Source organism: Nicotiana tabacum, chromosome 8 (assembly GCF_000715075.1).
Source record: "Nicotiana tabacum cultivar K326 chromosome 8, ASM71507v2, whole genome shotgun sequence".
NCBI classification, from domain to species: Eukaryota; Viridiplantae; Streptophyta; class Magnoliopsida; order Solanales; family Solanaceae; genus Nicotiana; species Nicotiana tabacum.
The window spans coordinates 204,857,018-204,872,136 of record NC_134087.1 but is presented as its reverse complement, the minus strand read 5'-3'; the positions used below and the strand labels follow the sequence as shown (position 1 = coordinate 204,872,136).

The following is a 15,119-nucleotide window of genomic DNA, read 5'->3' as shown; positions in this document are numbered from 1 at the left end:
GAGCTTCCAGTTGAGGACTTACGCGATCGCGAGAAAATCTTCGCTTTCGCGAAGGCTTAGCCCAGCCCTACCTTCGCGTTCGCGATAAAGGGGTCGTGTTCGCCTAGTTCTCCCTAGATTCCCTGACCAGCCCATCCTAAAGCTACGCATTCGTGATTGACCGGTCGTGTTCGCGTAAAGAAAACCCCCCATGCTCCGTGTTTGCGACCTGGGTCTCGCGTTCGCATAGGGTAAAATCCTCCGCAGCTTTGCTTCCCTTTCGCAATCGCGGGAGTGACTACGCGATCGCGAAGCATGGTGCATCAGACATCAGATACAGCAAAACCTGCAACTTTTGTAAGTGTAAAAACATCTCGTGGCCTATTTGAAACTCACCGAGCCCTCGGGGCTCCAAACCAAATACGCACACAACCCTAAAAAATCATACGGACTTACTCGTGCGATCAAATTGTCAAAATAACGCCTCGAATTACGAGTTTAGCATCAAAATCAAAGAAAAATCTCAATAACTCTTAAGTTCAAATTTTCACAACCGAGGGCCCGATTCACGTCATATAAAGTCCGTTTCTTACCAAATTTTACAGGCACAACTTAAATAACATATAAGACCAGTACCGAGCTCCGAAACCAAAATACGGGCCCGATACCATCAAATTCAAACATCTTTAAATTTTCAAAAACTCTTATAATTTCAGTTAAACAATTTTCTTCAAAAATTCATTTCTCGGGCTTGGGACCTCGGAATTCAATTTCGGGCATACGCCCAAGTCTCATATTTTCTTACGGACCCTCCGGGGCTATCAAATTACGGGCCCGGATCCGTTTACCTACAATATTGACCGAAGTCAACTTAAATTTAATTTCAAAGGTAAAATTAACATTTTTATCAAATTTTCACATAAAAGCGTTCCGGATATACGTCCGAACCGCACATGCAAATCGAGGTGAGATAAAATGAGATTTTTAAGGCCTCAGAACACAGAATTAACTTTTAAATCAAGTGGTGACTTTTTGGGTCATTACAATAACATCTGTCTTACACATACTTAAATGAGAGAAATATTTCTTCTCTTTGAATATTGTATGTGTCGTACATGAATCAACTAAACAAATATTTTTACAATTGAATTTAGATCCAAGTTTGTTTTGTGGGATATCCATATTTGCTTTGCATGAGTTGACATACAAAAAGAAATATACAAATAAATATTTGTATTTTCAGATAAATAAACTAGGCTTACAAACAATTTGCTTCAACACAAATATTAAAAGTGCAGCATATTTTTCCAAACTACTATCGAACTATGTACTAATTTTCTGTGTTAATCATAATAATATAATACTAGCATTTAAGTATAACTGTGTTAATCATAATAATATAATACTAGCATTTAAGTATACTCCTTTTGGGTGGAGAACAAAAACAATTAAATTTGCTACTACTAGTAAATAATGAAAAATTTATTCTCTAATGACCAAACTGTTATTTTAATAAAAGAGACACATTTAAAATAGTTGTTTATATTGCCATCTTTTTGTAAGATGAAATGATGATTACTTATTCATGTATAAAATGTCTAAATTTTGGACTTATGCCGCTAGATTATTGCTTTTTTTGTTAGATACGTATGTACAACAGAAATAGACAAGCCACATACGTTAGTTTACGATGTTTAAGTTATCGTCTTCTTATATAGTTGATGTCAAAATAATCACTTAACTATCCTTGAAAACTAAGCAACTAAAATGTTATTTAAATCGAATACTAGAGCTTTATTTAATCAAAACGAACTAAGACTATTCCATAAAACAAATAATATTAATTGATAATAATAACTACTACTCATGTAAAAGATAGTGATTACATGATTTTTATCCACTAGCTACTACGAATAGGATAAAATAAAAATCAAACTACTCAATTATTTTTAACCACGGATCCATCAACGATTAAGTGGTCTATTTTCCCATTAGGGTGCTCCAAGAAATCCCACATCCAAGTGGGTGATGTCAAAATCATTGTTAGAGACAAAATTAACTTCAGGGCCTTTATTCTTTAGAGATGTTTGATATAGCTCAGCCAAATGTCTTGATGTACGATAAATATTTGTCCAATGCCCTTTTCCACCGCAACGATAACATTCAATTTCTGAACTATTTGCCTTTGGCTTCTCATTTTTCCCTTTCCACTTTTGGTGGTTATTTTTCTTTAGGGGGTGATTAACAGCAAGATAATTTCTTCCTTGTCTACGGCCATGGCCACGACCATGACCACGACCACGAATAGGGCCACGGCCTTTTTCACGCTTAGCATAATGGGAATACACCCCATCCACTTCAAGCAATGGTGTAGACCTAGTGGGTTGATTTTCGTGATTTCTCATGAGCAAATCGTTGTTTCGTTCAGCCACAAGGAAGAGAGAAATTAACTCAGAGTACTTCTTAAAATCTTTTTCTCTGTACTGCTGTTGCAGGACCATATTGGAGGCATGAAACATTGTAAACGTTTTTTCAAACATATCATAGTTAGTGATAGTATCTCCGCAGAGTTTTTAATTTAGAAGTAATTCTGAACATCGTAGAATTATATTCAGAAACAAACTTAAAGTCTTAGAGTCTCATATGAGCCCAATCATATCGTGCTTGTGGAAGAGTGACCAACTTTAAGTTTTCATATCTTTCCTTTAAGCCATTCCACAAAACAAGCGGATCTTTGACTGTAAGATATTCTATTTTCAACCCTTCATCAAGGCGATGACGCAAGAAAATCAAGCCTTAGCACAATCTTGGGTGGATTCTTTATTCTTCTCTTTAATGGCCTCTCCAAGACTCATTGCATCTAAATGGATTTTCAGTCATAATTAAAAGAGGAGAAAAGTTATACCGTAATCTTCTCAAAGAGCTTCTTGAGACGGTAGAGTCTCATGCCGATAACGTGAAATAAAACAATGTAGAAGAATATTGCAAAGAAAGAGAGAGAGAATTCTTATTACTTTTTGGGATGAATTACAATAGAATAGAACCCTCTATTTATAGGGAAAGAGTGACTTAACCACCAAGTAATAATTCCTAGAATCTCTCTAAATATAGACATTCACCATATATAAAATTCTATTTATAACAGATATTAAATACCATGAATTTTTTATGTGTTCATATGTAGAATTTCCTTAGTGAAAATTTTGGTTTCAATGCTCCACTATATTTAGCGCAAGTAGACGTATAGAACATATTATCAATGGGTCACTAAACTCAAGTTTTCTATACAAAGCATGAATATATACGTAAAAAATCATCAAAATCTCAACATATATAAAAAATTTAATCTATAATATAAGTTTAAAAGTATAGTGGTAAGAATTTAAAAATTGAACATCAAATTTTACTCCTAGGTTCTCTCTATTAACCCACTATTGCTACAAAAATCAAATATAAATAAAATGAATTTGGGGAGTTCTGGAAAGTAAATATGAGAAGAAGAAAATGAAATGAAAAAGAGAAATTAAAAGGAAAAAAGAAGAAATAAAAAATGCATTCTAAGTGAAACATGAAAGTAAGCAAATAAATAAAAAGAAGAGGGGCTAAATGGCGTGATATTTGGAGCAAAAATGAAAATGAAATAAAGAAAGTAAAAGAAGAGAGCAAATAAAGACAAAAAAAAAGGGAAAGAAAAGTACTACAGCTGAGGATTTTAGCCGCAGTTTACCAACCCCAATAACCATAGCACCCAATTACACTTTTGGTTCCTGGGTGCTCACAATCTAATATATCAAGTTTTGACAAGTTATTAGTATAATTTTATTAGTTTTGCGACAAAAGCAATGGGTGATGAAGCACCCATAATCGCCAACGCCGATACGCCCGTGGTTGCACTGCTTTAGTTAGGGGTTGAACAACAATGTCGGTGATTCAATTAACAGAAATAACACCCTTAATATAATGGTCGGTCCCTTGGCAATAAGGCAATGTTATTGAAATCCACTTTAAGAGTGTCATTGCAAGCAGAGTATAAAACCAATGAATGGCCCGCCTTGTGCCCATGTACTTGCCATTTTAGTGTTTTTTCTATGGATTTTATAGTTAGTTTTCTTTATGGGTGTTTTCCTTTTATTGTCTATATCCTGATATTTTGGTGCCCATTGTATTATTTTTCAAATAATTAATGTGGTTCATTTTGAATTCCTAATTACAAGAAAACTTAAAAATTACGAGTCCAACGGTGGAGCTATTATGTGTAATATTAACAAATAGGGATTATGGGGATATAAGATTTGATGTTATTGATAATAGTTTTTAAAAATTGATCGATAAGGAGAAAAAAGAGAGCAAGAAATGTGGGTGATGCAAAAAAGAAATGTGCAATTAATCTTGGTGGATATGAGGTATGTGAAAGTTTATTATCAAATTTTAAATATAAATAATTGAAGAGTATCATCAGAATTTAGACATTTATATTTTATTTACTCGTTTGATTAGTTTTCATAGAACTATATATGTTATATTTTAGAAATAAAAACTACTATAATAAATTTTAAGACTTTAGTTAAAGCCCAAATTCAATTGCGAACACACACACATATATATTGCTGGACGTTTTTGTTGTTCAAGCTATTCATCTAGACGGGTCAAACCAGTTTAACAAGGAACAAAAAGGCGCAACAAATTAGCTACAATAATTCGGAATAACTTAGAAAAATGAACTTTTGTATCACAAATAAGTATTCTTTCCTTATTTCACAAAACTTTGAAATTTCTCCATTATGAATAGCAGGAGATAATCACATAAAGAATTCAAATGATGAATGAAAAAAAATCGAGTAGCCAAATAGAAAAAAACAATACAATAATTGTACTAATGGACCAAGTATGTAATCGCAAGTGCAACAAGTAGAAGAATATAAGCAATCCCTTGATCAATCACTGTGCCTGCAATAAAATTACCAAATCAATTTCTTCATATATTAAAGTGTAAAAAAAAAAATTGGTGCACAAAATATCCCGTATTTACGCAGGATCCAAAGAAGGATCGCACCCGAAGGGATGTGATGTAGGCAACAGTGGCCGATTCCACGGCTCAAACTCGTGACCTATAGGTCACACAGAAACAACTTGATTGTTGCTCCAAAGTTCCCCTTCTTCACATTTAAAGTATATTTATGAAAAATCCAAGAAGAAGAGGATTTTGATAGTTTAAGCTCTACGTACTATTAGTGTAAAAAAAATTATTTGCCTAATTTTTTAATTATATATTAGTATAAGATTTCTTATCAATGCAGTTTAACCTGTTATGTTGTTGCTTACCTTATTTTTTAGGTTATTATTCCTGATGTTATAAGTTGTTATTTGTAATTACTTTTTGAGTAAATTAATAGCGTGAAAATTAATTATACTACGGTAAAAGAAGATGTTTACCGTCATTGGAAGGAGGTGGAGCTGAAGAAGGAGCCATGCCTTGGCCAAAACTGAACTCAACCAAAGCCAACAACAAAAAACCAATAATAGATGAGAGGCTCATTAATCTAAATGAATTCATCTTCAAATTTAATAGAAACAGATTTATATTTTTCCCAGAAAGAAAAAGGTGGAAAATTCAAGAAAAAAATTAGAAAATTTATATTCAGAGAAGAGAAAGGGGATTTTTGCAGTTTAAGAGAGAAGATGGTTGTGAGAAAGAAAAGGGTATGTACAGAGTTTATATACGAGTTTAATTATGCGTGTGAATTTTCGAGGAAATAAAGAAGAAAAGTTGTAGTAGTTGGGGTGAAAGCTACGACTACGATTAAATGAAAACTAAAATAAAATACAAAGTTGATTTTATTGACTTGGTAGGCTGTTGATGTTTGACCCAAAGAGGGAATACGATTTAAATCAACATATTATTCCACTTCTTATTATTAGTAGAAGAGACACTTAAAATCAATTGGCGTCATCATGAGATACCGTTCCTTAAAAAAAATTGATTTATATATTTAGACATGATATTTTTCAGAAAAATAATATGCATATTGACACCATTTGAAAATAAAATAAATTTTTAGTAAAGTTCTAGAACCTTAGGGGTTGTTTGGTACATGGGATAAGAATAATAATCCCATGTTTGGTTTGGTATATTAACTAATTGCAAGATAACTTTACACTAAAATGGTGGGATTAGTTATCCCATGTAAAAGGTGGGATAACTAATCCCATGAGATATCTCACCATTGTACCAAACGACTCCTTACGACTCAGGCAATTGTACAAGTTAAACTGTGACAATAAATCGACATAACTTGTGCAGATTTTTGCATACGTCATCACTTAACTATTATTTGTGAAAATAAGGGTAAATGTGCATTTATAAGTTTTTAAATATATTTATAACTTATTTAATTTAATTTAATACTATATATACATATCTACATTTTTCATTAAGTGATGGCGTAGCAGGCTCGTATAGTCGTTGTGGATGGACCATTGAGAGAGTGGGAGTGACGCATAAGACTTTGAAGAGTCTAAATTCAACAAAACATGAATTATTATTATTATTATTATTATTATTATTATTATTATTATTATTATTATTATTATAGTAGATTTTTCTTTTCAACGACCCAAGAATTAGTAGACGGTCAACTTATTTAGTCGCCAAATTTGCATGGACTTGAAGACTTTTCTAATTGATTTTCCTACACTTTGCACAGGCTGAAAACGAAACTTCTCATTAGTTTAACTGTCCCCATTTAGGTCATATTCAATGTTTGGTCTAATATTTATATAGTCCCGTGACCCCAGTCAGCAGTAGCGAAATCAGCGTTTACACTAAAATACGTCAAAATTTGAAAAATAAATACCCAAAAAATTTAAAGAGATCATAGTAGATATACAGTGAAAATTTTCGCCCATAAGATCGACATCCTTTGAAGCTATATGGCTCCGTCATTGCCAGCTACACAGCTATCTTTTCCTTTTTACCAAACATCTACTCTTTTTTCTTTTCTTTTTCCTTTTTTCCCCTTTAAAAGAGCTATTTTTTAGTATGTATTTTTAGGTGAGGATGATTTGTGCATAATAGAGGAAAACAAGATAAAAGAAGGAAGGGATTTTTAAAAGATTACAAATTTGTATTTTATGTTATTTTTCTGAAGTGTAATTACAATTGCTAAGTAAGCTGTAATTCCAATTATGTTATGATTATTACATTTAAATAATCCTTAGAAAGAAACCATCAAGAATAATTAATACTTTAAGTATTAATACTTTAAGTATGGCAGAGAATTCAACGCTCAAAAATTATATGATCTTTATATGCAAAGGAACAGACGTTCGAACCCTTTGACCCTGAAACGGAAAAGTATTAAGTATCTAGAAACAAGCTGAAGATAAGGCTTACACTCTACGGGCTCGTTTGGTACGAGGGACAAGGAATAATTAATCCACAGACTAAATTTAAGAAAAATTTATCTCATGTTTGATTGGGAGAAAATTGCAGTATTTTCATGAAAAGGTAGAATAACTAATTCCGGGATAACTAATCCTGGGATAATATCTTTCCAACCAAACGACCCCTAATGGTATCAATGGTAGTAAGAGGCAGATTCAGGATTTGAATTTTATGGGTTCAATCTCTAAAAATTTTTAGAATTGAATCTATTATTGTTAAAGTTATGGGTCCATAGCTACTATTTGTACATATTTCAAATAATTTTTACATATAAATCTGCGTCGAAAGTACTAAGTTGAACCCGACACCACTACGCTCGATCCGCCCCTGATGGTAGTCTCCCACGCACTATACGTGGGTTAATTTGTCACTATCTCCCTTAGTGGCGGATTGATCATGTGCTAAATATTTGTGCACGTGTACTCTTGCTATTGGCTAAAAATTCTAAAAAAAAGTATATACCTATATATTATATTTAAAATGATTATGAGGTGTTTGACTAATCTTATAAGCTGGTCAAACTAGTTTATAAGCATAATTTATTTATCTACGTGTTTGGTAAACAACTAAAGTATTTATAAGTCAAGCGCTTATAAGCTAAAATGAGTTATAAGTCATAAGTTGGTCACCCCCAACTTATGACTTTTTAGCTTATAAGTACTTTTAATTTGACCAAGGCTTTTACTAGTTTATCTCTAATAATATTTCTTATTCAAAAAATATTTTTCCCAAAATAAATTTTCTAACTTTCTTTTCATTCCATATTCGTTGTTCATCTTTTTCTTTACAAAGAAATTTTTTAATTTATAATCTTTTGTAAAGTATTTAAGGATAGTTTAGTTATTCTAATAAAAGAACAACTTATCAACACTTTTCTATCAAACATATCAATTGCTTATTATCAGTTTTAGCACGTCTATCAAACACGTAAATGCTTATTTAAAATAATCAATTTCAACATTTAATAATGCTTTTCAGCAGTTCAAGCTTATCAACTATTTACAATCAGCTAACCCAAACGAGCTCTATATATCAAATTATGCACCTTGTATATGGCGAATTGATTATTGAATCCTTCGTCACTCATACAACCATTGATAAGTATCTCGTTGTGAAAATCATTCCTCATTTTTTACATTTGTGACTTTTTTTTAAAAAATTATCTCCTCTTTTTTGTTTCTTCCTTGAAAAAGCTAAACTCAATTAACACCACCTTTTATAAGTTTAAGTTTCATCAAATAATATTGTCACACCCCTTTTTTAACCAAACCTCCACTAACCCTCTTAAATAAATAAAAGAGATTTAGTAGAGCTTGAAAAGGATTTTCCAATTAGAAAGTGACAAAAATATTGTGTTTAAAAGGAAATAACTCAGAGTCGCCACCTGATATTGATTTCGGTGTACCAGGTCACCTTTTTTTTAAAAATAATTTTCCTTTAAAACACTTTGAACTCCAAAACATAAGTTCGCACCAAAGATTCGGGTAAGGGGGTTCATTTGACTCGGGAAGAAGGTGTTAGGCACTCCCCAAGTCCCGTAACTAGTACGGTTGCATACTTGATCTAGTCGGCTTTCAAAACATTCAAATTGAGGTAAAACACACAGAAATAAAATAAACACACAAGAGGCTCGAGGTCGTCCCCACCTAAACGAAAGAAAATGAAAAGGAAAAGAAAAGAAAAATAAGCTAATCTATACTACGACTTCTCCACCATGCTCGTCAAGGCTTCCAAAATATTTACAAAGCTCTTCGGGGCATACCCCGACTAATAATATATATAAACTTTACGGGCCATTCCCCGAATAAATTTAACCACGAGAACGATCTCTCGCCTCAAAATTAACAAAATACTAAAGTTTGCCTACTCAGCTGTGGTCGGCCTAAGCATGCTCCTAGCGACTTTAAAATAAATAAAGATAAAACAAAAAAAAACTATTTTTAAGGCCAGAACACTTTTAATTTGTTTGCCCAAATCCCGCGACCTATTTGTTTCATTACCTAATTTGTACAAGTTAAAAATCAACTACACAGCTTCTTAAGATTCAATTTAGGCGAACAATCTCTTAATCCAACTTAACAACTAACGTTACTTCTTTGATGCAAGTTAATAATCAAAGACAAGGAATCAAACACATTTAACATATTGAAAATGAAATACTCAAACCTAAAAAAACAACAGAGAAGCATAAGAAACAAACATCTAATATTATCAAAAAGGGACGGACAAGATAGGAGATGGGATCTCATTGTAGAACCTAAGATTTACAAGCACTCGCACAAAACTGTAGAACGGGGCTGGACCGGAAAATCGAATGGACACCTCAAAGTCGGCCTCCACTGACTCGCTTCAAAACAAGCCTCGAATAGAAACTAACGAGCAAATCAAAAAATGGAAACATGAGCAATAATCTGCTGAGGATCTGTTTATGTTCTTTTTCTTGTTTGGTTTTCTTGGTTTTTCGACCATATGTATATGTGTGGCGGATTTTCAAGGTGTTACTCAAAGGTTGTCACTTATGGCTGCTCAGGGGTGTTTTTTTTTTTTTTTTGTGAAGTGAAGCAGCAGGTCAAGGCTGGAGGTCAGGGCCCCGGGGGTAGTTTGGCAGAGCGTTTGGTTGGAGTTGCTGGCGGCGACGGCGTGGTTGGTGAGGACGAGCAGTTGTTGATGCTTAGGGGTATGTGTGTGCGGCGGTTTTGGGTGGTGTCTATGTTGTTCAGATTAAGGGGTCAATGGAGGCTAGGCTGGTGGTGTAGGGTCGGCTGAGTGGTGGAGATGGGTGGTCGTTGGCCGGGATGGTTGATGGCTGAAGGGGTTCCTATGGTATTCTGTCGATTTTTTTTTTTCAGGTTCTCCTAGGGTTTTTCATGGTGTAGGTTCTGTCTTGTATGTTTTTTTTTGTTTTTTTTTGGCAATTAATATTGGCCATAGGATTAAATTCAAATAGAGGGCCAGGATTAAAAGGTTATGGGTTGGGTTAGTGGGTGAATGGGTCAAGAAGATTGGGCTTTGTGAATTGGGTTATAAATTTGGCTTTTAATTCTATAATTCTTGCAATTTGGCTAAAATATTAATGTCTTTTCTAAAATAATACCATAAAATTGTAAAATTAATCTTAATTAACTAGAACAACTATATTATGACATGAAACTATATTTTGATATTTTCAAAGATTATACTCAAAAATAAAATGCGTTAAAAATAATATTTTTTCTAAAAATATCTAATACCTTAATTAAATAGAAAAAAATGAAACTATTTTTGTATTTTTCAATTTTATGATAAAAATAATGTAAAAGAGTCAAAAAATTAGCTGAAATAACTATATTAGACCTAAACTAAGTATTTAAGTACTAAAATATGTAAAACCTTGGGGAGGGTCAAAAATCACATGTCTACAACTGCCCCTCTTTGACTAGAAATACGAAGTATTTTCAGACAAAGAATGACTAGACATGTTTTTAGACCCGACCCTTATTTAGGAAGACCAAAACTAAGAGAAATGGGGATGTGATCGAGCCCTGGTATCTGAGCTGCCTACATATCCTTGGCTATAAAGGAATCAGGCCACGTGTAGTTCAGAAGTGAATGACGTGATGGAGTATACCGTGGCGGAGAGACGATTGAAGTGTCGTTCCATTGAGGTTCCGGTCCGCGGTCCTGTTATTTCGTCAAATCAAAATCTAAAAGAACTATTCAAACCTATCAGCTATGAGTTACAAGATCCCTATCTACAAGTCTACTGAAGCTTGATCTTGAGTCTTGAATGGTTTTTCATGCAGACTTTTTGATTTGAACCGTGATGCTCGCTAGCTGCAGGTGTTGATTCATTCCTCTACGACTTCTTTGGATCAAGACCGGGCATGCAGCGCTCATAACTTCAACCATGTCTTGAGCAGTTCACATTTTGAATTGAATTCTGAAATGACTTCCCTCGTTCTTCCGGTGGGCGCCTGCTACTGACTTGAAATTTGAAGTGGCTTTGAAAAGAACTTGAAATGAATTCCCTCATTCTCCAGGTGGGTGCCTGCCAACGACTTGAACTCGAAATAAATTCCTTGTTCTCCATGTGGGTTCCTGATTACCAAAACTTGAATTGTATCCCTCGTTATCTAGGTGGGTGCCTGATTACCCAAAATTTGAATTGTATTCCCTCGTTATCCAGGTGGGCGCCTGATTACCCAAAATTTGAATTGTATTCCCTCATTATCCAGGTGGGCGCCTGATTATCAACAACTTGAATTGTATTCCCTCGTTATCCAGGTGGGCGCCTGATTACCAAAAACTTGAATTGTATTCCGTCGTTATCCAGGTGGGCGCCTGATTACCAAAAACTTGAATTGTATTCCCTTGTTATCCAGGTGGGCGCCTGATTACTAAAACTTGAATTGTATTCCCTCGTTATCCAGGTGGGCGCCTAATTACCAAAATCTTGAATTGTATTCCCTCATTATCCAGGTGGGCGCCTGATTACCAAAACTTGAATTGTATTCCTCGTTATCCAGGTGGGTGCCTGATTATCAAAACTTGAATTGTATTCCCTTATTATCCAGGTGGGCGCCTGATTACCAAAACTTGAATTGTATTCCCTCGTTATCCGGGTGGGCGTCTGATTACCAAAAACTTGAATTGTATTCCCTCGTTATCCAGGTGGGTGCCTGCTTACCAACAACTTGAATTGTATTCCCTCGTTATCCAGGTGGGCGCCTGATTACCAACAACTTGAATTGTATTCCCTCGTTATCCAGGTGGGCGCCTGATTACCAAAAACTTGAATTGTATTCCCTCGTTATCCAGGTGGGCGCCTGATTACCAAAACTTGAATTGTATTCCCTCGTTATCCAGGTGGGCGCCTGATTATCAACAACTTGAATTGTATTCCCTCGTTATCCAGGTGTGTACCTGATTACCAACAACTTGAATTGTATTCCCTTGTTATCCAGGTGGGCGCCTGCCATTACAACAAAACAGACAAAACAAAAGAAATCTTTCTGCCCCAGTTTGGAATCTGGGCACATCTGTGAGTATTAATCAAATCATGTTACCTAAAAGAGCTCTAAGAATTTAAAAGCTAAATCTCATTATCCAGGAGAGCCCTGAAAACTTCAAATTAAATCTCATCTTAAGAGTGACAGCTTTTAAAGCTAAATTATATTTCCTAAAGGTAGAACTTACGCTAAATCTTGTTATCTATGAAGGTCTTGAAATTTAACTAGGTCCCATTATCCAGGAGGGTCCTGAGAACTTTTTAAAATTAAATCCCATTATCCAGGAGGGCCCTGAACTTGAAATTAAATCTCATTATCCAGAAGGAACCTGAAAATTTAAAATTAAATCCCATTATCCAGGAGGGTCTTGGAAACTTAAAATTAAGTCTCATTATCCAAGAGGGTCCTGAAAACATAAAATTTAGTCTCATTATCCAGGAGGGTCATGAAAACATAAAACTAAATCCCATTATCCAGGAGGGTCCTGAAAACTTAAAATTAAGTCTCATTATCCAGGAGGGTCTTGTAAACTTAAAATTTAGTCTCACTTAAATAAAATCTCATTATCTAGGAGGGTCCTGAAAATATTTTTTTTAAAAAAATTAAATCCCATTATCCAGGAGGGCCCTGAGAACTTTTAAAATTAAATCTCATTATCCAGGAGGGTCCTGAAAATTCAAAACTAAATCCCATTATCCAGGAGGGTCCTGAAAACTTAAAATTAAGTCCCATTATCTAGGAGGGTGCTGAAAACTTAAAATTTAGTCCCATTATCCAGGAGGGTCCTGAAAACTTAAAATAAATCTCATTATCCAGGAGGGTCCTGAAAACTTAAAATTTAGTCCCATTATCCAGGAGGGTCCTGAAAACTTAAAACTAAATCTCATTAACCAGGAGGGTCCTGAAAACATTTAAAAAAAAAAAATTAAATCTCATTATCCAGGAGGGCCCTGAGAACTTTTAAAATTAAATCTCATTATCCAGGAGGTTCCTGAAAATTTAAAAACTAAATCCTATTATCCAGGAGGGTCCTAAAAATTTTAAATTAAATCCCATTATCCAGGAGGATCCTGAGAATTCAAAACTAAATCTCATTATCCAGGAAGGTCCTGAAAACTTAAAATTAAGTCCCATTATCCAGGAGGGTCCTGAAAACTTAAAATTAAGTCTCATTATCCAGGAGGGTCCTGAAAACTTAAAATTAAATCCCATTATCTAGGAGGGTCCAGAAAATATTTTTTTTTAAAATTAAATCTCATTATCCAGGAGGGCCCTGAGAACTTTTAAAATTAAATCTCATTATCCAGGAGGGTCCTGAAAATTTAAAAACTAAATCCTATTATCCAGGAGGGTCCTAAAATTTTTAAATTAAATCCCATTATCCAGGAGGGTCCTGAAAGCTTTTAAATTAAATCTCATTATCCAGGAGGGTCCTGAAAACTTTTAAATTAAATCCAATTATCCAAGAGGGTCCTGAGAACTGAGAATGGACTTACCTGATCCATGCTCTCATCTTGGAGGATTCTGAACAGAATTTCTTACTCTCTGAACCATGCTTTTACATGGGAGGTCCCTGTGGATTAAAAAAAATTCTTGCCCCTATTTCAGAAAAATCTTGTTAGTTTGAAAACGTGGTGGTTAGTTTGTGGCATCATTGCTGAGCGTCTGCTTTCGCCACTTGCCAAGATAACTTTGATTTTAACTTGGACGGTCTTGACTGTTATCGACTGCCAATTTTCTTTCAACCCTTATCACAGAAAACAACTCTACTCCATTCATTCCCAACATCCTCTATCTATTGCATTTTGCTCATGAATTGACATTTACTGAACCCTTGCATTTCACATAAATTCCAAAACATGTTGATTGTTACCAACTCAATGCGCATACCACGTTTCCTGACTTATGCCACTTTGATGTGCTAGCCAGACTCCGCTTTGTGCAATTGGAAAGCTTGTAGTAGATTTTGAAGTCATTTCTTTATTTGTTCTGACCAAACAGACTCAAGAAGGGACTCAATCAAAACGAGAGAAACAAAATAAGGGACAAGGGAAAGAGATGATACCTAACAACAAAATGATGAAGTAGAAACTTATCAGATGTGGATACCAACTCCAATGACCATGACATGCACATTTGGATTAAGTGGCCTAATCTCTCAAGAAAGTCTAATATTCAACTCTTGTTGTACCTACTCGCTGTGAAACTGGGATTCAACGCTTCAATTGTCCCATTTGATCCACAATCCTTAGTCGACTTGTAGTGCCCTGAAGGTTTTCACCATCAAGCTTATCTCATTTTGCTCTTTCTCAACTCACCATCGCTGTGAGCACGTGATTTTTGCCCTAAAATATGATTATTCCCAAAATCCCAAACAAAATAATTTTCCTTCATTTTTACAATTTTTGTGCAATTTTGGCGTCATTTTCTGAAAATTGTTGCATTCTATTTGCGCATGTTAATTCTATAAAGTACAAAAATATGCATTTTTGCATTTAGGTTTTAGTATCAATTAAGGGTTAATTTTTTTTTAAAAAAAACATGAAAATCACAAAAATTAGTCACTTTCACATTTTAATGATTTTACTATGAACTTGTCATGAAATAGCTTTTGAACAATTTTAGTAATTAATTAATCTTTGTTTTGAAATAGCTAGGATTTCATGTTAGTTTTACATTTCCATAAAAATTAGAAAAATTATAAAAAT

At 34.2% G+C, this 15,119-nt stretch overlaps 1 protein-coding gene and 1 long non-coding RNA gene across 2 annotated transcripts; both read right to left on the bottom strand.

The window, feature by feature from the left end:
- Window positions 1–1,970: 1,970 nt before the first annotated feature.
- On the bottom strand, window positions 1,971–2,498 carry LOC107825252 (uncharacterized). The gene has a single exon (XM_016652084.2). The coding sequence runs from the start codon at window positions 2,496–2,498 to the stop codon at window positions 1,971–1,973; it is 528 nt and encodes a 175-aa protein (XP_016507570.2).
- A 2,165-nt stretch (window positions 2,499–4,663) lies between these two features.
- Window positions 4,664–5,666, bottom strand: LOC107825253 (uncharacterized). The gene is made up of 2 exons (XR_001657016.2): window positions 5,413–5,666; window positions 4,664–4,926 (listed from the first exon to the last, which is right to left on the bottom strand). It is a non-coding gene; the product is annotated as an uncharacterized LOC107825253 (long non-coding RNA).
- Window positions 5,667–15,119: the final 9,453 nt, after the last annotated feature.

Excerpts from the sequence above, each read along its gene's own strand:
- LOC107825252 (XM_016652084.2), bottom strand. The coding sequence starts at position 2,498 with ATGTTTCATGCCTCCAATATGGTCCTGCAACAGCAGTACAGAGAAAAA.